Raw genomic sequence first — 23227 nt, 5'->3', positions numbered from 1 at the left:
GGGGCCCCAGGTCTGGATGCAATACTGCAGATGGGGCAGAGCAGAGGAGGACAATTCCCTCCTCCTCCCTGGTGCCACCCTACTTTTCATGCAGCCAAGAATACTGTTGGCCTTCCAGGCCGCAAGCACACACTGATGGCTCGTGTCCAGCTTTTCATCCACCAGAACTCACAAGTCTTCCTCCACAAGGCTGCTCTCAGTGAGTTCTTCTCCCAGTCTATATACGTATCTGGGATTGCGCTGACACCAGTTGTCACTGGCCTCCACCTGGACATAGAACTGTTGACCACAGCCATTTGGGTGAGACTATCCAACCAATTCTTTATCCACCAAATAGTCTAGCATGGACTAATTGTAACCTGAGTATGGGTGATTTTCACCAAAAGCAGCAAAAAGCACGCTCTTTCAGCAGACACTGTGCAGTGCAATACTGAGAGGGGTGCAAAGAATTTCAGTGTTTTATTCCTATGGCTTTCTTAACAATACCTACCCTTCATACTCCTCAGTTGAATCACATAAATCTGAATGGCTGGAATTACAATCTGCTTGCCCTAATCGTAGATATAAAACTAAAATCCAAGTGACCCCAATATGGCATTTGGGATTACTCCCCCTCTTATTTGCTAGATACAAAGAGACCATCTGTTCATCTGTCCATTTGTTGCTTAGTATGATCATATCCAAATACTTCAACAAAATCTTCCTTGATCTCCATAGAACACAGTAAGATATTGACTTAGTTTTGCAACCATTCTTTTGCAGAATATGCATCAGAAAATAACTTAAAATTTTAAGGTTCTCTCTTCAGACATTTCTGTAAGAATAAGTAAGGACTTCAGAACTGGGAGCCAAGAGCTGCGCTTCAACTCTTTCAAGTGCTGCTACTCTTATGACAGTTCTTTTGAAGGAAACACAAACATTTAAATGCCCTAGTTGGCAGGGAAGGCTATCAGTAGAGGATATGTAGGGAGAAGGTGCGTTAGAGTGATAGTTATTTCAGAAGCAACATCTCAATTGTGATCAGAGGCAACAAAGCTCTGGGCTTTTAATAATTCAGATAAGAGGAGCTGTAGTTGACAATTCGTTCAGCTGAGCAGGAAGATGATGGTTCAGCAAGACCCTTCCCACATTCCCCATCAGAAGGAAAAGAAGGTATGAGTAAGTCATTGTGCAGGACATTGGGCTGTCTGACTTCCTCACATTACCCTTTCTATTTTCTTTTGGCACTGAGAGACAATTACACTTACAGTCACACTGAGTTCTCCTCATTCTGCTCCTACAGCATGACCTAATGCTCTCCCAATGGTTTGAATGGCAGTTCTCTCAAGAGCAGGACTCCCTGTTCAGCCAAACCCTGCTGGTGCTATCTGCATATTGCAACCCTGGCCAACAAGCTCCTTGGAGAGATGGGGCTGAGTTGCTCAAAGTGCGGAGGGAGAGTGCCAGGAAAAACATGTAGGTGGTGCCTGCTGCATCCTCCTGTAGACTATCCTGCCCACTATCCCAAACACAAAGGCCCAACATCACTGTGGTTCGTACTGAGGCTGCCATAACATCTTTCCTAGCGTTTCCCAATATCAGTAAAAAATACTTGGCACATGAAATGGCTACAGGTTGATTTCCCATGCCTGCTGCTGCTCTTTCATTCATGAAGGAGTGATAAACTGATAAGAACTGTAACTGTAAGACTAAGGCTGAAGATACTCTAATAGAGAAGGGAATCCTCTGGACAACAATTTTTTATCAGGAGAACCAAGGTCTAGATTGTTCCATGGAGAAAAATGACATTGAATGAGAATCCTAGTGAGTGTAATAGAAAGCATGGTTTATAAACTGTAGCTACGCAGTACTGCATAGAAATTGGTTACATGCACCTTGCAGTGTTAATACAACACTGGAGAAAATTATACCAGAGGTATAATGAAGGAAGTCAGTTGTTTGAGGATGATTAGTGGAGACTCTCCTTGTTCTGACAGAGTTCAACATGTTAAATGATTATAGTTAGCAAGATCTTTGTAAAAAGCACATGTATTGCAATCAACAGCCATAGCCAGTTCCTTGATACTAGTTTTATTACCTATTCGTTATATAATTTTCTACTAATTTTTTATCTTCCTCAATGTTGTAAGCAAAACTTTTCTCTAGACAGTTTGCATCAAGATGCTGTGCTTTGGTTTGGCTTTAAGGACACAAATATTGTTTAAAATGCTTAATCTGTAAACTCTTCTTTGAACAGTGTCCCCAGTTCAGTTCATTTGTTGATGAGCTCACCGACTACACTACAAAAAGCATCCTTGCAACACCCATCTTGAATGGCAAAGATCTAGTTGCTGTCATTTTGGCTATTAATAAGCTGAACGGCCCATTCTTCACCAACTCTGATGAAACAGTAAGTGGTCAGTAGTTCAGCTGTTGCATTGCTGTACAACATGTATAAAATGGGTTATACATCCCTCTACATTAGGGATGTCTGCTTTACTGAAGCACCATGGTGTAAATTTCCCTACAGGGGACACACCCTGTAACAGAAGAGGCTTATTATGAAGATGCTTATCTCAGAAATCTTTCAGGGAAGTTACAGTGGGATAAGCCTTATCTCACACTGGTGCAAAGCAAAGCATTTATCCTGGGGAATTACCATGACGTTGCTGAAGTTGTGTTATGAAATCCAATATACATGAGACTGCTACTGCATCTGGCCCAATTCCATTGTTTTTCCTTACAGCTTTTCCTGAAGTACCTGAATTTTGCTTCCTTAAACCTGAAAATTTATCACTTGAGTTATCTTCACAACTGTGAGACTCGAAGAGGCCAGGTAAGAGCAAAGATGCAGATTGGGCTATATCTTAAAATCAAAAGCACTTTTTCTGGTTTCAGATCTGCCTTCAGAGATTTGTGTCTAAAGAGCAGAAAGAAAAGGCAGCTCCTGGATGCTTTCGCATACTCCCTCTTCCTCAGAGTCCTTCATCACCATGCCTGTCTGCTGGTAAATACATATATTGTGCAGAGTTCAGGTGATGGAACACTCTTGAGGCATTTATCTACTTCAGATAACAGCACTGAAAGATCTCCGAAAACAATTAAGAGCACTATAATATTATCTTTTATGCTTATAAAAATACTATAGAATTTCTTCTTAGTGAAAGCAGAATGGTTCTCATCTCCTATTCTATTTCTCCCTTCAGTAGAAATTAACGAATTTCAGATATTTTGAATGGAACCTGTTCAGTCACAACTTTTTCCCATGGTTTGTTCTTCGCACAGTTCTTTCCACAAACATAAACAATGAATGGTGTCCAGGTGATCCAGCCATCTAGCAATGTTAAGTAATTTAACTAAGGTAGAACTACCCAAAGTTCATTCCTCTTGAGGACTTAGCAAGCCTGGGGGAAGCATGGAGGGGTCTAAAAGGAAAACACATACCCACGATGTGGAAGATCCAATGCATCCTGCAGGGTGTTCTGACCTGCGCTTGAACCCTGGAATCAGATGTCATATGTCACTGCTGTATTAGCAGATCCCACAAAAGGCGGAAAAGAAAAACTAAATTAGCTCAACTAGCAGATGTTTGGCCATCAGAAGGTATCTGCAAGAGTTAACACTGTTTGTTGCTCTAGACTTAAAACTACCTCAGTACAGTCTGAGCAAACAACATTCTCAAAGATGTGTAAGATTTTTATATTGCAAAAATATCTGTACATAAAACGTTACGTGCAAAGAGAATACAGTCTGCTTGTTAGACTGTACTCTGTTAGAGTCTTAGTAGAAGACCACATAACATTTTGCCAGAGTTGTTTACATCATTTCATGAACTGCTCTTTCTCCATGCATTTTTTTCAATCCTTGTCACTGCATTTGTGGCTTTCAGCTTTACATACTGCATGCAGTAAAATTAGCCATTGCTCATTTTCCATTAGCAATTTGCTTGGCAACAACACTGTCCTATCTGTGGGATGCTGGTAGCATTTAGCACCTCAGTCTCTACAACAGTGCCAGAGCTTTCACATCCCATAGGTCAGAAAAGGAGAGTGATGCAGGCCAGAACTGTGTATGATGTTTGCTAGCCCTCAGTGAAGCAATGAGTCACACTTTTCCTGACTGTGGCCAAGCAGTAGTGCTCCATGTTCCAAGCATAGGTCCAGTCAGCTTCAGGTAGAGGCTTCCAGCACTTCTAGGCACTGCCACTGTTGTTTCCTGGGCTCTGACAGGAAAGCACCCAGTCAGGCACACAGGCACTAGCAAAGGTCAGCATTTGCATAGCTGGCTTCCTTATCATTTCAGAGATAATAAAGCTCCCCTTATGACCACAAAGACTTCCTTTTTACTATTAGAAACATCTGCCTAATTCACTGCAGAATCTCCACTTTTACAGATGAAATGGCCTAGTAGCAACAGCTTTCTTAAGGATAGGGCCACACTGCATTGCATGGGGAAGAGGGTCATAGGCCAATGTGCACACAAGATCTGTGTGCAAAAGCTTTAAGGAAAGAGTTGATTCAAATATTTCCAACTCCAGCCTTTAGACTTTGCAAGATTTTACTCATGGATATAAAAAGTAAGTGTACAGTCTGTTTGGCACCATTACCTTTGTAAGACTGGCCCTTAGCATAGTACTCTGTGATGGCATGACTAGTCCTCAGAATGCATCTCTCTTTAGTAATTCCCGGTGTAAATAAGCAATGAATTTACACTTTGCAGTTGCACTTTTGTTGCTATTGCACTGGGACTGTAGTATTAAAAAAAACAACCACAGTTATCTTGTTAATGGAAACACATCTGGGAAGTCTAACTTCAAGGGAAAGCTATGCTTACAATTGGCTTTTATCCTGCAGGTGCTGCTGTGGTCAGCTAACAAGGTCTTTGAGGAACTGACAGATATTGAAAGGCAATTCCACAAAGCCTTCTACACAGTGAGAGCGTATCTGAATTGTGACAGGTACTCAGTAGGCCTCCTGGACATGACAAAGCAGAAGGTGAGTGTTCACTGATGAGCTACAGATATTTCTGATTGCTACTATCCATAGCTGACTGATTTGTGGATATAAGGTTTACTAGGACAGCCAAAGTCCAACCGAGGTTTAAGTCATTATTCCTGCTTTGATTTGCATTTTTAATCCCATTGTACAAATGAAAAACGTAGGATTGAGAAAAGAGGAGGAGAATAAAGAGTTTATCACTGGGATGGGACTATCTGAAGAGGTAGAGGACAAGAATAGAGACAAAGGAGAAGCAAACATGTTTAATTATCAAGCAGCAATCCCAATTAAAGCCCGCACTGCAAGCACAGTCTCAGCAAGTCTTTGGATGCCAGAAATATAATGAGATACCAGTAGAAACACCCAGCAACAAAGCAGACACTCTCTTCAAGACCTCATTCATATGCATATTATCTAGGCTTCAAGGTGAAATTTGGCTTCAAGGAAATGCAGACTAAGAGCATATGAATTACCTCTGCAGCTCCGATTTGTTCTGGTTGTTCGCAAGCTGATTGACAAGCTTTACTTGGGAGTTACACAGCAAAATTTACATAGCGTCTCTGCTTTACTTTGGGGTCAGGCTAACTGAGGCTACCAATGACTGTGATTTCCACCACATTGCCTGAGCCCTTACAGCAGTTGGTCATTTGAGGAGATATACTAAAAGGTCATTATTTTGGTAAAGATTCTTTGATCAGCATTATAACATAGCCTAGGAGAAACTGTTCTTTGGGTTTAGTGAGGTAGCAAATCAGCCTTATTGAAGCAATCTGGAAAATGGAGGAACATGGAAAATATAGAAATAGGTTCTTGCTCTGTGCATACAGTCCATACTGTTCACTGATTGATGTCTTGTGTATAAGCTGTACATGGCCATATGAAACTGTGCTACCTAAGATTGGTATAGCCATGTTGTTTCATGTCTTGTTTACAGAGTACAAAAACCAGCATAGAAAAGCAGCAGTTACTCTGAAATTTGAGGCAAAATGCTCTTTTCCACTCTAAATATGCTTCTTTTATTTGAAAAACAGGAATTTTTTGATCTATGGCCTGTCCTGCTGGGAGAAGTTCCTCCTTACTCAGGACCTCGCACTCCAGACGGCAGAGTAAGAGACAGCCATATTTCTTATAGTCTTATATAGTCTTATAGTTTTCTTGCCTCGATGAATTATCTCACCACTAGATTTAACACTGCTCTTCTTTTTATTTGCAGGAAATAGTCTTTTACAAAGTCATTGATTATATATTACATGGAAAAGAAGACATTAAAGTCATTCCGTAAGTGCCCAGACTGCTGCCACTCTTTGTGTGTGCTTGGTAAAGACACAGAGTGCAGCGAAAACAAAGGTTGTCCCTGACTTAAAGATGTTCATAAAGAGATATGCAGAGGACTGATACAGGACTGAGTAAGAAGCCAGAATGTAGGATGCTGTTTCAACTCACATTGATGTGGGACAAGGTTTTTTCCAGGGCAGTGGGATTCTCCTGGTTTGTAAGTCAGGCTCCAAGAACCACTGCAACAAGCAATTGTTTTTGTGTGAGAATGAGCTGCTTTGACTGCCTGCAGCTTTGCCATTGTCTGTGTTAACCCAGGGCATCACTCCTCCTTGGTATCTTTCCTGTGCTAGCCTCTGAGCCCATCCAGCTTGCCCTGGTGGTGAGGCATCTGCAATCGCAGCCCTGCCCACCACTCATCTGGATATCCTCTCAACCCTCACAGTCCCTCCTGTTCCTCTGCCTGTCCTCTAGCTTCTTGTCTACTCTCTTCTCCTTTGGTCACCCCCCTCAAGGCTGTCTCTGACTTTTCCTCCACTCTTTACTCTACCCTGAGACTCTCATTCTGAAAATCACCTTCATTTCTTGCCACTGAGTTTTGTGGAGTAGATTGGTCTCCATTCCAGTGGGCTCTGAGAAGACTTCCCCAACAACCATCCTCTTCTCTAGTGGTTTAACTGTCCACTTCTGTATGGCGTTTCTCTCCTCAACATTCACTTACCAAAACATGAGAAGGGAAACATAAATGGCTGCATTTGCAGGAGTTGGTGAGAATGCTCCCCTCTCATCAAGCTTCCTAGCCATCTACTTTCATCTTTCATCTACATGTTTCATGTATCTTCATGTATCTATTCCACATATAGATACACATGTGCCCTCCACCTCCTCAGATGCCTTTCAGCATACTTCCCCACGACCCTCAGCACTTCCATTCACCACTTGTCCAACTGCTGTGGGATGTGACTAAAGATCTCCTTGAGAACTCTGACACAACAGAAGTTTTACCCTGTGCTGGTCACCCCACTCTGCAGTAATATCCACCTGATATGCACTTTCATGCTTCAAGAAATTCAGCAGTGTTTAATCTGGCTGACTCTTAACCAGAGACTTTCTTTTCTTTTTCTCTGTGATGTAGCTCTGAAACATGACCCTCACTACCAGGAATAGTCTTTTCTTAACTCAAGTGCTCTGCTGACTATATTCTATGAGCTAATCTGTACTGAATTCTTGAAAGAAAATATTTACTTGTGTAAAAAATTATGCTTGTGCATGTAGGTCCCTTTGAAAGTAACAGAAATGCTTGGTAGCTGAGAGTGAAATGTATATGTAGATTGTGCAGCCAGCTCTGTTATCATCATTGTCTTTCAATAAATACATATCTTTAATTACCCTTTTCCATTTTCTTTCTATCAGAAATCCTACGCCGGATCACTGGGCACTAGTTACTGGACTGCCAACATATGTGGCTGAAAGTGGGTTTGTAAGTGCATAGCTTGGACTTCATTAAGGCTTTCTGAAATGAAGTCTCATTAAAGCTTTTCAGTTGCTTTTCAGTTTTTTTTGTTTGGGCATTTTAATTTCTGTGTCAAATTTGTAAAATATGTATTTTATTTTTTTTTGTCGTATTCCCCTTAGTATTTTGCAATATTATTGAATGCTGCTGCAGATGAGATGTTTAACTTTCAGGTAATGTGAACACTTCTATGAAGCATTCTACTTTACTTACAGAAATGTAATTCAGAGTCAATATCAGGCACATAGGTATTTTTTTCATCAGAAGTCATGATATGAAATTGGATTTTGAAAACAAATTAAGCATATGGTGTCTTTCTGCTTGCTATTTCTTCAAGGAAGGTCCTCTAGACGAATCAGGATGGACTATCAAAAATGTTCTCTCCATGCCAATAGTCAACAAAAAGGAAGAAATTGTTGGCGTCGTCACATTTTTTAACAGAAAAGATGGGAAACCATTTGATGAACAGGATGAGACCCTGATGGAGGTATAATTCCTTATTGTGTCTGGAAGAAGTTCATATGGTTGAGAGAGGTCATTTTTTTTTCTCACAGCACTTCTGCAAACATCCTTCAACATTCTGCAACTAAGTTTCTTAATAGGTTATGCAGTAGATGGAAAGTTTTGAAGGTGACTCAATGAAATGTTGGATGTTTTTGAAATTTGTAATGTTCAGATCATTTTGTTTCAGCATTCTTAGATTGAACACCTAGCCATCAGCAGCTATGAGCTAGTAACATGACTATATTGACCTGTGCTCAGATAAAGCTGGGCAACTCCCTCTGGCAATTACACCTAACTTATCAGTGTAGCTGTGATTCAAGGTGTGGCCAGCTACTGAATCTACAAACAGTAGCACTAATTGAAGCCACTGTTGCTGAGAAGAGCTTCTCTGTTAGTTTCAATCCAACATGGACATACAGATCTTGACATCCATTATCAATCAGAGCATTTGCTGAAATACTTTTACTACCAAATAAAACGACCAAGCAAAAAAATCAATCAAATTGGCCACTTAGCAGCAAATAAGATGAAAGCAAACAAAGTGTGAGTAAACAGATGTGAAAGGTGACAAGACCATCATGCTTTCCCTTGATATGAGGGTTCCTAACCTGCTATCATGGTTGTGACAGCAGCCTTTCTCATAGACATGGGGTACTATACTGAATACTTGTAACAACATACACAAGTTTTCCCAGGACAGAGGGTCCTTGAATCTGCATGGGTATGGACAATCTCAAGATCTAGGCAGATCCATCAGCTGGGGAGCTGCTGTGATGAAGAACAGTTAGCAGTTAGGAACAAACATGCAATTGCTCATTGCTAAACTTGGGGCCAGACTGGAGCTCATGTTTCTATAAAAATATACATATATTACACAGCATTATCTTTCTGTGGCTATAGGGAACAGACACTTTGGTTACTTCACTGTTTCTCTTTTTCCTCCTCTCCAAGTCCCTGACACAGTTTTTGGGCTGGTCTGTACTCAACACAGATACGTATGATAAGATGAACAAACTGGAGAACCGGAAAGATATTGCCCAGGATATGGTGCTCTACCACGTGAAATGTGACAAGGATGAAATTCAGGAAATTCTGGTAATGCCTTGCTATGTACAGCACTCCTGTGAGCATACCGGCCTAGTCTGCACGTGACAGCCTTGTCAGTGCTGAACAACAGCTGTGTCTGTTGGACAAGGTCTCCCATCCCATATAAAATCTTCCAGCCATGGAGGCCTTCACACTATAGCAGAACAAGTCTTAATTTTGACTTGAGGCTGGTTGCGGTCTGCTCTCTGCCTCAGCATGCTGTGCCAAAGCCAGGCCTGGAGGTGGGCTCATGCAGATGCTGCTCAGGGCAGGCTGTAGGTTGTGAAAGAGGAGCTAATTTATACCCTAAAACCATCTTGGTACAAAAGATATAGAGTCGCTAAGCCTGGCTGAGACATGGGGAATTTTCTAGGGGAATTTTTTTCAAGTGGAGGAAAAAACAAGCCAAAATTAATGCAAGAGATAACATTCCTTCAAGGAAGAATATCTTGAAGAAAAAAAAGCAGGGTCTGAGAGGAAAATATGATCTTCTTATCAGAGCTGCCTCCTGTAGGTTCACCCTAGATTACCCCCGAGCTTTACAGCACACGGTCTTGTAAGATATAGTAGTCAGTGTAACGTGTCCATGCTCTTTTCAGCCAACAAGAGAAAAGCTGGGGAAGGAGCCAAGTGAGTGTGAGGAAGAGGAGCTGGCAAGTATTCTGGTAAGGGCAATGTGCGGGTGAACTTGGAAGTGTGCCAAACAACTATTGCCTGGGTGGAGGCAGGGGAGAGTTGCTGGAGTTGGTAGATATCAATGAGGCACCTGGTGAAGGGTGAAGGTGAAACATACCTGCCCCTCCTGTGTTCTATGTGAGGTTATTATTACCAAGTAGCAGAGAATGCCTTCCTGTGAAATGCCTGCCTAGTGCCTCCTTATCACAAGAGGTTCCAAAGTCCACCTGGGAACATGCCATCCGCCTTGAACTGTCATACATTTTGTTCATAAGAATAAATGAGGAACTTTAATACTTTTCCTGAGTCTAAGACCTGACAAGTTTGGAATCTCCAAACTACATCAAATTAAAAAGAAGAATGCTTAACAGAATGCAAACAATATCTTGTGCCACACTATAAATGTTCTCTCTCCTCCCCTACTAACAGGACTATTTCAACAGAGAAAGAAGAAAAACATTTTTGTTCATCTGTACTAAATCCTTGAAGGAAAATATTTACTTATGTAAAAAGTTGTTTATCCTTGCGCATGTAGGTCCTTTGGAAGGATTGCTTGGTAGCAGTCCTAACTCTATCCCTAACCCTAACCCTAACCCTAACTCTATCCCTAACCCTAATGTAGACCTCTTAGGGCTGTTTTTGTGTCACATTCTAAAAGAGATGTCTTCCAGCAGCATCAGACCAATAACTTCTTGCTTAGCAAAACCACTTCCAGGTATTTCTAGGGACAGCATTAATACCATAGCAACAAACCATCTTGCCTTTCACAGAAAGAGCAACTCCCAGGGCCCAGCAAGTTTGAAATCTATGAGTTCAGGTTCTCAGACTTCGACTGCACTGAGCTGGAGCTGGTGAAGTGTGGCATTCAGATGTATTACGAGCTTGGTGTGGTGAAGAAGTTCCAGATCCCACAGGAGGTAACTAACCCTAACCCAGGACCCCCACCTCGTTCATGAGTCTGGAGCATGAAGCTGGCCACTTCTGCTCTGTATAGTGGTGGGAAGATGAGCACTTTGTGGGCTACCAGTATGCGTTTGCTATTGGGTCTCTAAGACTGAGACTGCACCGTGGAAAACCTACCTACCCCATTATCGAAACTTATTCAACCCCGAAGTCCTCAATTTGCAAATTCAAGGCTTTTTGAAAAAACAGTCCATGTCCGTCAGATTAGGCAAACGCGTTTTCGCTCCCGTCTCCTCGAGGGATGTTTCAGCACATGCTGTGAGTTTTATCCCCATCTAGTGGGACCCGCGGGTTGCTGCACAGAGAGCCTCCCGCCGCACGTCCCTCCTACCGGAGTGGCCGGCAGGGGAGCAGGAAGGAATCGAAGGGCTCTGCGCAAGGGTTACCTCTGTGCTTCTTACCCACAGCATGAGTTAGTACAATAAGCATTCAAAATGTCCACTCTGGAATGACGGTCCTGGTGCAGATGTGAAGAACAGTCATTCTTTGCTGCCCCTTTGAGATTTAAAATAATGAATACTCTCTTATTCCTTCTCTAATGGAAAAAACCTCTGTAGTTACAAGGGAAAAACCACATGGAAAAGCAGAACACAGGTGGAAAAAAAACAGTCTGATATTTAATGCTCTGTATTATAACCACGTAGGGGGTAAACATTCCATCTCTACAGACCTACAGAGCCATCTCTCTTGAAGGTCTGACCATTATCCATTATTTCTATGCATTGTCTTTATTTCAAAAGCAGCAGCAGCCAGCTTCACCAACAAGCCAGCTGACATCAAACAAACACCCTCCTCCCCAATTTCAGGTTCTGGTGAGGTTTGTGTACTCTGTCAGTAAAGGCTACCGGAAGATAACATACCACAACTGGCGCCATGGCTTCAACGTTGCACAGACCATGTTCACACTTCTCATGGTAAGGTAACACCATCCCTATTCATTCTGTGGCACGGCTTTACCCCAAGTAGGGCTGATGTCATGGCTTGGAGATATGCAGGGCTCCCTTCAAACCCTACATAGGATTAGTTTGTCACTTCTAGCACCATATGAGGCTCCAGTTTACATTAAGTGCATTGTAGGCACAGACATATCTGGTATTGAAGAGCCTCCCGGTTAATCTGTCTGCATGATAGGGTGAAGAACTGCGGGACATCCTTTCCTCCAGTAGCTTCTGGCAGTGACTGATGTTAGCTCAGATGAAGACAACCACACATTTCCCATTTGTAGGCAGAACAGCCACGTATATAAGTCCACTGCTAAATCTGCCTCATCTCCCAGGAGAATTGTGGAAGGATGAGATGTAATGGCCCTAAGTTGAGCCAAGGGAGGTTCAGGTTGGATACCAGAAAAAAATTATTCTCAGAAAGGGTATTAATACATTGGAAGAGGTAGTGGAGTCACCATTCCTGGAGCTGTTCAAGAACCATGTGGATGTGGCACTGAGGGATGTGGTTGATGGGCATGGTGGGAGTGAGCTGACAATTAAACTTGGTGATCTTAGTGGTCTTTTAGAATCTTGATGATTCTTTGACTGTAGTGTGAGTGTAGCAAAATGCCATTTCTCATGGATGAGAGATGCCCACAAAAGGACAGAGGCATCAGAAGTGCTCTAGTCACCACAGACTTGTGATGGATCAGCCCTATGGCCCAGCACTGAAGGCATGCAGGTGGCTGTCAGGGTGCAAGTGCTCCAATGGCACGAGGCTACTATAGCAGCAGGCAGCCAACCTTGCAGATAGGCATCAAGCACATACACATGACAGGTGTCTACTTGAGTATAAAACCTTTTGTTTCCAGTTGCTTCCCCATTCTGATCTAAATGCACTGTATGTAATATCTATCTTTCCAGTTCTCCTGGGCTGTCTCAATGGGGGTTGTCCAAGTCACAGTCCCATTTTCCTGTAAGACATACTAACAGATGGCATGCACATTTTTACCCTCCAGACAGGCAAACTGAAGCGCTACTATACAGACCTTGAAGCCTTTGCAATGGTAACTGCTGCTCTGTGCCACGATATAGACCACAGAGGAACCAACAACCTCTACCAGATGAAGTAAGTGCTTTCTTGCCACTTCCAATCGTTTCCTGCTTCTCTTGCATGGAGCGGATTCAGGCTGTGATCCAACTAAAGTCCAGCACAGCTCTGTTATATACAGGGTAACACTCTTACTTGTCAATTAACTTCTCTTTTCTGCATGCTGTGAACTTGGGCTCTGCCTCCTAGCAGGCTGCCCTCAGCTCTTTGGTTAAACCAAAGCTCTACACTGTTGAAGCAGGATGCTTCCATGAGCATCCTGGACATAGGAAGCATGCTTTCTGCTGGAAAGCACTATGCGTAGCACTGCCTTTGCTGCCTGCAGAAACCTATCACCTATCACATGTGTGAGGATGTGAGTACTGCTTTCAGTAGCTGATTCAAAAAACCAGCAAGGTAGTGTCAGATGATAGCTTTTCTGCAATGCTTTTTAGCTGTGCTATCCCACTGCTTTCTGGAGCTTTGAGAAAATGTAAGTGAAGCTGCAAGTTCATCACAAGTGCTTTGAATGTGAGATTGTCTTGCACTTTGCCTAGGAAGATGTTCAAGGACCAGTGGTTTTCCTGTTCCTATTACCACATGCCAAAATGTACTTTTTCAGGAACTTAACAACAAGTTCATTATGCCCAATAACAACAATTCTGCCAAGAATAACAATTTAGGTGAAATCCACAGGCAGAAGAATACTATATGCAGTGTACAAATAACTATAAGCAGAGTCGCCTGTTGACAATATTACTCCTAAGCTTTTGCTAGATAAATTGAATGTACATGACAAATATCAGATGGGATACTTTTTTTTTAAGTGCTATACTAACATCTTTTATTTTTCCCTTACGCTACCAGATCTCAAAATCCTTTAGCTAAACTACACGGATCTTCAATTTTAGAGAGACATCACCTGGATTTTGGAAAGTTTTTGCTCTCTGAAGAGGTTTGTAATTAACTGTAATATAAGAGCCTGAGTAAATTAACTGCAGTGACTTTTTTTATCAGTAAACACCAGCCTGTCAAATTCTGTGACCCATGGCCCACAGGTTTAGCACAGGATATATCTCTGGTTTTGGTTTCTGAGGTTCTGCAGCCAGCTCACTCTCTTCCACCCTCAGGGTGCTTTCTTCTCACAGGTGACCAAAACACTTGCATGACCCAGATTCTTCAGAAGCCATATCATTAGCCCCTTTAGGAACACATGAAACACAAGATTGTCCTTCTGTAGTCCTGTGGATAGGACCAAGGCCAACACACTCCCCCAGCTAACTTTCCATTTCAGGCAAATTGGCAAATTCAAGGTGTATCAAGGTGCAGACACTGACCCTGCTCAGTGAGTACAGAGGGAGATCAGGCACCAACAGATCTTAGGGAAGCAAGCTGCAGCTCTTAGAAAAAAAGGCAATTTTGAGAAATGAAGATTCCCAGTAGCTCACAGCAGCACAGTGCTTGCATTTTGCAGCTTCCTTTTCTTTTTCAGTCACTGAATATATGCCAGAACCTCAACCGGAGACAGCATGAGCACATGATTCATCTGATGGATATTGCCATTATAGCAACAGATCTGGCACTCTACTTCAAGTAAGTTGGTCATATACATTGTGGGTGAAGAGCTGCATGCAGCTAGAGCTGTACAAAGACAAAATGTGATGTTTTGCTCTGAGAGCCCCTCTGGGTAGCAAACCTGTTCACAGACACTGCCTCTAGAGGGCTGTTTTTAATGTCAATACTAGAGCTTCCAGGAAGAATTCAAACTGTTCAAAAGAATTTTGAACTTTGATTAATTACATCACGTATGTGACTTTCAGCTTTCTGTCTCCAAGGCAGAAGAAGGCCCCTAACAGAAATAAAGAGATTATTTTTTTTATAACACTTCAGCACTAAGAATACTTACAAATGGTCAATGGTTTGTCCAGCATTCCATTAAGTTCTCTGAGAGAGCAACAACACAACTCACATAGTAAGTGGTCCATTACAGGTGAATACTCAGTCCATAGTCTATTTCACTCACCAAAGCCAAAAATACTCAAGATCATGTTGTCACACGCACTAATTTCCTGGGGCATAAGCTGGAAGTCTATGATATTTGACATCTTAAGTAGCAAAGAACCTTCAAAATGTGCTTTGAAATACAGGGCCAGAGATTACTTCTGTGCTTTACACTGAAGGATGTTACACACAATATAAATAGTAAAAAGAAAAAAGAAAAAGAAAAAAGGATTATGAGGAAGGAACCCTAACCCCAACCCTAATCCAGTTCACTTACTTTGGAGGTTTGGTGGTTGTATGGGAACAGATATCTGCACTTCCCTTCCCTACCAGGTAGGAACTAGCTTGTCTTTGTCATCTGTATGTGAAGACTTAATTTAGATCAGATTCCAGGTGAAAGAGTGTGGACAGAGCACATAGTCAAGCTTCTTTGTGGATATGGCCTAAAGGTCCTTCTTTGTCAGTAGCATTGAACCAGCAGATTTTTCAAGATTTCATGCTACTCAAAATGTGGGTGTATGGTATATAAATCCCTCCCTGGAATTCGCTTCCCATATTTAGGTTTATAACTAATATTAACAAGATCAGACTGAGCAACAGGTAGTCTTACAGGTGCTTTAACACCTGAGCTAGCTCTAAGTTTCTGCTATTTGCTCAACATTCAGGCAAAAAGCCTTCTAGTGCTGTCAGCAAAGCCAGAAGCCCTTCTCATTATGCATTACTTGAAGTAGCACATGCTTTCAAGCTTCCTGCTCCAGTCTCACTACTCTGTTTATTATTTCTTTAAGCCATTTACAATAGTTCCCTCTATTTAAGAGAAGCAAGTGATGATACCTGGTTTTGCTGGCGGCTTCCCTGAAGACATAACTGCCAGGAAAATGTCTATTGGGAGCACAGACATCTATTTTTAACACACCTGCTTCATTCTTTTGGAACTTATTTTTTTTTCTTTTTCTCAAAGAAAAAGAACAATGTTTCAGAAGATTGTTGACGAGTCTAAGACATATGACAATACTACTGCCTGGACCGATTACCTGTCTCTGGAGACGACAAAGAAAGAAGTTGTCATGTGAGTAGATCATCTCTTTGAGGTTTAGAGATGTGGTAGTGTCCCTCTTCTGGGGCTGGGTGATGGGAGCTACAAAGCATGCACACGCCCACAATAAGTCCAGTTTTAAAAAAGATTCTTCTGCTTCAGCAGCAATAGTCCCTAGCTGATATACTTCTTTGTTTTTGATTTCTAATGTAAATTGAGTGAAGAAAAAAAAACCAACACACTGGTGTTGTGCAGTCAGTACATTCTTGCATTGCCCTTAGCAGGAGGTCAGCATGTGGTAGTGTCCACTCAAATTGAATCTTCTGGAGAAGCAGGGCAAAACCACAGGGTAAAAATGTATTGCTCTGCAAAGGCAGAGCAAAGGGAACCTAATCCATAGTTGTTCTTCCTAATGGCAATCCCTCTGAGTTGCACAGTGCTGTTGCAACCAGCAGATGCTCTGCAGAACACTCTGTGCTTGTGATGAGTTGTACCTACAACCTTGCTGCAGTTTTCACTGTTAAACATCCACAAGGAACTCAGATGAGTTAGCCTACAGGCACAAGGTTCAGCCTAGCAATGGCTGAAATGATGAACTTCTTAGTGTCAGAAGAGAGCAGTTTCTTAGCACCCCATTTGATTCATGAAGCAGTTCTTGATCCATGTCCCAGTAAGAGTCAAGGCTATAGCAGCCTGCCTTTCTTTATCCACCACTTCAGCACTGAACTGAGACATTTGGTAGGACATGCACATCCTGAGCCTTAGGGCTTCAGAGACGAGACTAATTTATTTTCTGTTTTTAGGGCCATGATGATGACTGCCTGTGATTTGTCAGCAATCACTAAGCCTTGGGAAGTCCAGAGTAAGGTGAGGTTCTTGACATACTGTCAAGATTTCTCTAGCTTGTAATCGAAAACATTGTATGTTTCTAAGTTACTCAGTAACTGTGTTGAAGTTTCCTACTGAAACTACTGAAAATACTTCATAATAATAATGTTCTTGATGAATAAATCAATCTTTAAAATTATAGTTTTGGATTCTGCAGGGAATTTTTCATTCACCAAATGAAGCAAAGGAAAAAAGAAGGAAAAACTTCACAATTGTTTAGGTGGTGGTGGTTGTTTTAATGCAATACCTCCTGTTTGGTTAGTTGTTTGTTTTTCTGTTAGGAGTCCCTTCCTGAACTGAACTTAATAAATTACTAGGTAAGAAACTCTAAAATTTAAAGGAGGATAAAAATAAATAAAACCCATCTTCCTGTTCAGTATGGAAAAAAAGACAGCTGAAAAAGTCCTAATAGAAAACCATAAATGTGACCACAAGGCAAATCCTTGCAGGACACATTAGAAATGTTTCTTAATAAGCAGTGAGCTGACAAGTCCAAGTGCAATTGTATTTGGGCCATCACTACTCAGGTGCAATTCCATGGCTACTGCTGCCCATCCCAGCAGAAAGGCTGGGGCTGGATGTGAGTGTGGAGCAACCCAGGGCTTAGAAGTGACATTTGCTTCAGAGTCAGTCCTGTCCTAAAGTCCATCTGGAAATCAAAATCAGTGCTAACTTTACTTTTTCTCTCCTTGGCAATGTAGGTAGCTCTCCTGGTAGCAGCTGAATTCTGGGAGCAAGGGGACTTAGAAATAAGTGTCCTTCAGCAGCAGCCCATTGTAAGTATCCCATAAGAGCTAGAGGGAGCAGTTCAGACAGTAAATAGACATTTACTGCATGCAGGGATGCTCTCAGAGAGCTGTGTCTTTCTGTGGCTCTCAGGCTTGCCAAAATCCACCAGAACAGTCGGCATTCAGCTAGGGAAAATATTTAAATTTGGCATTGAAAGAACCAAGAATTATTCCTTCAGATTGTCTCTCCATCCATCTCAGTTTTTTTTAACTCATAGAATATTCCAAGCCATGACAGACCCAGTAGACTTAAGAAAAACACTAAGTAGACTTTCATAGTATATCTCCACAGATGCAACATAAACAATACAGTAATGGTACAGTAAGCAAAATGGCCATATTAAAATATAATTCCATGTTCAGAAATATTTTATAGAATTGAAATTTGCTTGAGAAAGGGAAGGGAAAAACTCTGTCCCTGATCCCACAGTAGACAAAGAAAGAGCTGTCTAAAATTTCTATAGAAACAGCATAGGAAACAAACCCATTCCACTTCTCTTCAGAGGAGGATGAGAGAGGTGATGGACAGCACAGCAGAACAGCCCAGCTTACACAACAGGGCAACTCTGGGTAGAAAAGAGAATAGAGTTTTCCAGTGCAATGTTCTTATATAGTATGGTGTGATTGTGTCCTACCACAGCCCATGATGGACAGGAGGAAAGCTGCTGAACTCCCAAAGCTTCAAGTGGGTTTCATCGACTTTGTGTGCACATTTGTCTATAAGGTAAGCACACTCTTGTGCACACCATCCTCTCAACATGAGATTCAGGTCCTAGCATCCAGAGTCCTGGCGCAGCAACAGCACTCAGGAGCACAGGGGCAGGCAGAGGAGATGACAAGGGGATTCCTATCTCTCAGCGAATCTGTTCTGCTGCCTTTTGAAGGAAAAAGCTTTGGAGACTCCAAAGAGATCCAAGTCCAAGAAAAGCATGGAATCATCTGTATACCAGATGAGACCGGGAGCAGCAGACAGAACTCACTGTCCTCATCCTGGCACAGGGAAGGAGGGAGGGGAGGAGAGAGGGAGACTCATCCTTCCCCCTGCTCAGGAGGGATGAACTTCCTCCTCTCACCAGCTGCCATCTCCAGGATGCTGCAGGGCCCCTCTCCATGCCATCTGCACCCCCCTTGTGTAGCCAGCCCAACAGGCAAGGATCAGGGCCAGTCCTGGGTGCAAAGGATGGGTGGCAAGTCAGCACCTCCACACTGCATGGCATTGATGGCTGTATTTTGGTCAGGAATTTTCACGTTTCCATGAGGAAATTCAGCCTATGCTTGATGGGCTGCTGAACAACAGGAATGAGTGGAAGACGCGTGCTGATGAGTATGATGCAAAGATGAAAGCTCTGGAGGAAGAGAAGAAAAAGGAGGAAGAGAAAATGGCTGCACAGAAAGGTCAGAAACAACACTGATCGTTTTGTTCCTAACTCAGAATGCACTTACTCAGTGAGACCAGCAGCAAGCTTTGTAGCCCCAACAATGTCAGATACCAAGCACAGTTTCCTCAACCTTGCTCCACTAGCGAAGTTTAAAACTGAACTCTAAAATACATTTTTGTCTTCAAGGCCTGGTACCATACAGGCTGTCAGGCATCAGAAGCATAGGGGGCTACCTGTGCCTTACAAATGAGGCTACATGCAGCACAAGCCTCCATGAAGCTGGGATCAGCAAGAAGTTCTGTGCAGTGTCTGTAGGTCTCTGGATAAGTGCAGGGACACATCCCTTTGTACAGGCTTGGCTGATGTGCCATCTCGCAGCTTGTGAAGCAGGAGGATTTGAAAACAGCTAACACATTCCTGGGGTATGGTATGTAGTTCATCCCATTTCTAGCCCAAATTAGCACTTTGCCGATTTATTTGGGTTAAATCTATTTCCCAATTTCTGTGGGCATTTCTGTATAGCACTGAAGTCTATTCAGCTGCAGTGAACACTGGATGAAAGCTTATATTAACACGTACTTCATATCTTGAGGTTTGGTTTGGCTCTGAGAAAGATGGAAGGCTCTTGGCTGCCTCTCCAGGTGGCTGAAAACCAGCCTGTCAGAACTTGCTGCCTTTGTTCCAGAGGCTGCACTGAAGTGTCCTCTTGTTGCACTACAGACCACTGCTACTCCCTAAACAGCTCCTTAGGGTAGACACTATTTAAATATCGGAGTTTAGAGGTCTTATCTCATTTCCATTCTTAAAGTACTGAAAATAAGTGCTCTGAGTATGACTTCTGAGGAGTTATTTCGTGACTGAGTAATCAGTATTTAAGTGAAGAAGATTTCTGCCAACCTAAACAATTCCAAAGTAACTTTGAATTCACAGTTACTTTGCATAGCAGACATCTCTAGATAAAGGTACTGCAGGTATTTCACCCACCATTCAGTGTAAGTCCAAAAACTCTGCTGTGGTGAATGAGAAGAGATTCTAGTGCACTTATAACTGTACCTCTAATTCTTTTTTTCTTTTTGTATGGCAGATGGAATAACCTGCAACGGAGGAACAGCTCCAGCTTCAAAAACCTGTAGTATACTTTAGATCTATTTCCAAGGCAATACATCCCAAAATGAGAATGCCCATGCTTAGAAACAAACAACAACAACAAAAAGTCCTGGCTTAAAATATATATTCCTGCTTGGACTATTTTAATTAGGCTTATGACCAACCAAGGAAGGGCTAGATCTCGTTTGCCTTAATTGCATCTCTTCCTGATAATAAGGGATCCATCCTGTCCTGACTCTCACTGCATTTCACATACCTGATGTTGTCAGATAGCATGTGGCAAGTCAGAGCAATGTTTGGCCAATATATCAGGTTGCATGGCCACAGAAGAAACACTTCTCAAGCACTGACTGCAGACTCCAAAGCTGACAGGGCCAGTGAATCTCCTAGATTGTCCATGTGCACAAGGAGTAGCCTGCAGGGTAGAAAAAGTGAAGAACAGCTAAATTTTTAATATCTAAATCTCTATCTTTGAGGATATCAGAAAGAAATCTGTAGGTGGGGATGAAGTATGAAAACTTTTGAGCTGTTCTAGAAAGCTACATTTCTCAGTAAGTCCAAGGAATACACATAGTAATAATTCTGTATTCGCTTTGGGAATTTGGGTAGGCTACTGCTGTGTGCAAGATCCCTCAGCTGCAAGACCCAGCAGATGCTGGCTTCACAAACAGGACCCACGTTGTGCACTATCCCAGGCTTTGTGCTGTGACACGTGGTTGTGAGAAGGCAGTGTCATCATTACCCATGCAGCACCTCATACAGTTACCCACACAACCTGATCTGTGGCATCTGACTTTGTTCTGTTTTACCTTGTATTGCCAGTGTTATCTAACACATCCTCCTTTGATTGGTATCAGCACTCCTCCTTTTCTCCTCCTGTTTGAGATGTCTGATTTTCTCATTCCACTCCAAACTTTAAAAGACTGATGAATTCTACCCCTTTATTTCAGTTAATTAGTTTTCTTGTTTATTAATGTAACTATGTTAGAATACTCTTATTACAGAGGAAAGACCCTTCTCTGCTCCCCTGCTCTCTCTCTCTTTCTCTCTTTCTCTTTTAACTCAGAGCATGGCAGGCATGTCAGCCATGTAATGAGAGTTCTGATTTGTGGGGATCTTCTTCTTCTATTACTCCCGCTACCTTCAGTATTTTTATCCCTCGGTAACTTATTTTGCATTACAGAAGTACTGTAAGTAAAAGGAAATGATAGCCATAGTGGTATCTGGTGATTGTTTATCCAGATCCCAATACACTAAGAAGTAATCTTCTGTCGCTATGCAGCTGTTGTGTGAGCAGCAAGTTGTCCTTCAAGAGAATACAGAAACCTCTCCACTTGCTCAAAAGCTAAATATGCAGCTAGTAATTGCTTCGTGTTGTATATCTCAGTTTCATCAGCAACCACATAGGAGGCTTTCGTCACGTGGCAGCACTTCCAGGACACCAAGCCAAACAAGTTGTTTCCAGTGGGCAATACGCCATGAGTTGATCTATCTTATTGTGTTGTGCTAAAGAAGGGGGTTCTTAAGATCACCTCAAGCCACTGTAAGCTAAATGCCTGTTGTTGAGAAAAGCTCTCCTTGACCTCAGATGTTTTCCGGGAAATAAAGCCAAGAATTAATTCCTTGTCCTGTGTGCTGGATGCTGAAATTGCTGTGGGCGACATTGTGTGAGTTCAGAGATGCAGGGCTGGCCTGTACAGTATCTGGGCTGGGGCACCCATGCCCACCCACCTGCACAAGTGCGTTTTGAGGGCTGCTCCCTACTTGCCATTCCCATTTCCACTGGTGGCAGTGAGGTGTCCCATGCAGAGCACATGCAGCTCTACTGTGCAAAGCCACTTTGTTGGACTGCTTCTGGACATCAGCACTGGTTCCTCAGGCTGCCTGCTTCCTGAGCACTGTAGCCTTGCCCTTCAAGCACCATTCACTATCTCCCATTGTGCTCGATGCAGTTTTCTTACCAACAGAAATGCAATCAAACTGGCTTCCTCCAACTTGTTCCTCAGCTGCCTGCAGCTGACTGCCCCTCATCTTCCTGTGGGAAGCCATGAGCAGAGGCTTTTATGTTCCTTAAATTTCTTTGCAAAGTATTGGTACATAGCATTACTACTATAGTAGTAATGTAGTAGTACTGTTACTGGTAAAGCAAGCATATACGACAAATAATTACATATCACTACAAGTAATATATAATTATGATCAATTACTTAGATGTGTGTCTATATACATTTCTATACTATCTCAAAGCACTCATTAAATCACTCCTATGATTGGTGCTTATCAGTGATGGACAAAGTTGTGCTGAGATGATGATTCATAGCACAGTCTGGAGCCAGCCAGGCACCCCCAGTGTGGTTTCTACCCATTGTGGCCCATGCAGGTCTGACACAGAGGTTCACAGAGGGGGGGTCTCAGAAAGGTGCTACATTTCGGGTAGAGACATTTTAATGTCATTGCAGACATAAGTGAGTGTAGGACACCACCATCACCTGAGCAGCCAATAGATGTTGCTGACTTCTATGATTCACTTGGAATAGCCCATAGACAATGCAGTTGTCTATTTTCTCAGAATAGCTTTGACTTTTTCAGACTGTTTTTTCTGTATTTCCAGCTTCAGCTGTCTATAGCTGTTGCCAATTTCTACATGTTCAGACTGTGTTCCACCTTTCTAGACAGTAAGTTTGTCATTGCACTTCTGTGGTTTTGCACTTAGCAAGGCTATCTCAGCCATGCCAAGTTCACAGGAGCGAAGCTGCACTTCTGCTTCTTACAGACACTCCTTGTTCTCAAGCCAGCAGATATCTTGTGTTTTTCATGTTCCCAATCACACAGATTAATTTATGGATGCTCCCATTACCTGCAATGGCCCAGAGTGGATCATTTAAGGGAAGAAACCCTTCCATTATGGACAGAGGTTCTCCCTTCCCATCCCTATGTCTCTCTCTCCCAGTGTCCAGTATGTGCTAAGTTTTGAAGAGGAACACTGACTTTCTTGCATCACAGACAGGGTCATGCGACCCTTT

At 42.4% G+C, this 23227-nt stretch overlaps 1 protein-coding gene across 1 annotated transcript; it reads left to right on the top strand.

Moving 5' to 3' along the window:
• Nucleotides 1-2241: 2241 nt before the first annotated feature.
• Nucleotides 2242-23216, top strand: PDE6B (phosphodiesterase 6B). Its single transcript, XM_010725952.3, has 21 exons — nucleotides 2242-2389; nucleotides 2726-2815; nucleotides 4833-4973; nucleotides 6008-6082; nucleotides 6190-6254; nucleotides 7665-7731; nucleotides 7887-7937; nucleotides 8102-8251; nucleotides 9220-9363; nucleotides 9954-10019; nucleotides 10800-10946; nucleotides 11799-11906; nucleotides 12935-13044; nucleotides 13873-13960; nucleotides 14498-14598; nucleotides 15968-16075; nucleotides 16846-16909; nucleotides 17632-17706; nucleotides 18359-18442; nucleotides 18957-19113; nucleotides 20182-23216. Exons 3-21 carry the CDS (start codon nucleotides 4959-4961, stop codon nucleotides 20238-20240), a joined length of 1734 nt encoding a protein of 577 aa, XP_010724254.1. The 5' UTR covers nucleotides 2242-2389; nucleotides 2726-2815; nucleotides 4833-4958; the 3' UTR covers nucleotides 20241-23216.
• The last annotated feature ends 11 nt before the right edge of the window (nucleotides 23217-23227 follow it).

Source organism: Meleagris gallopavo, chromosome Z (genome assembly GCF_000146605.3).
Source record: "Meleagris gallopavo isolate NT-WF06-2002-E0010 breed Aviagen turkey brand Nicholas breeding stock chromosome Z, Turkey_5.1, whole genome shotgun sequence".
Classification (NCBI taxonomy): Eukaryota; Metazoa; Chordata; class Aves; order Galliformes; family Phasianidae; genus Meleagris; species Meleagris gallopavo.
The sequence above is the reverse complement of the archived record's forward strand: the minus strand, read 5'-3'. Positions and strand labels throughout refer to the sequence as shown.

Bases quoted from the DNA above. Each gene is read 5' to 3' on its own strand.
- PDE6B (XM_010725952.3), top strand. The intron at 6,255-7,664 runs GTAAGTGCCCAG...TCTTTCTATCAG, and splicing joins GAAGACATTAAAGTCATTCC to AAATCCTACGCCGGATCACT. The intron at 16,910-17,631 runs GTGAGGTTCTTG...TTGGCAATGTAG, and splicing joins CTTGGGAAGTCCAGAGTAAG to GTAGCTCTCCTGGTAGCAGC.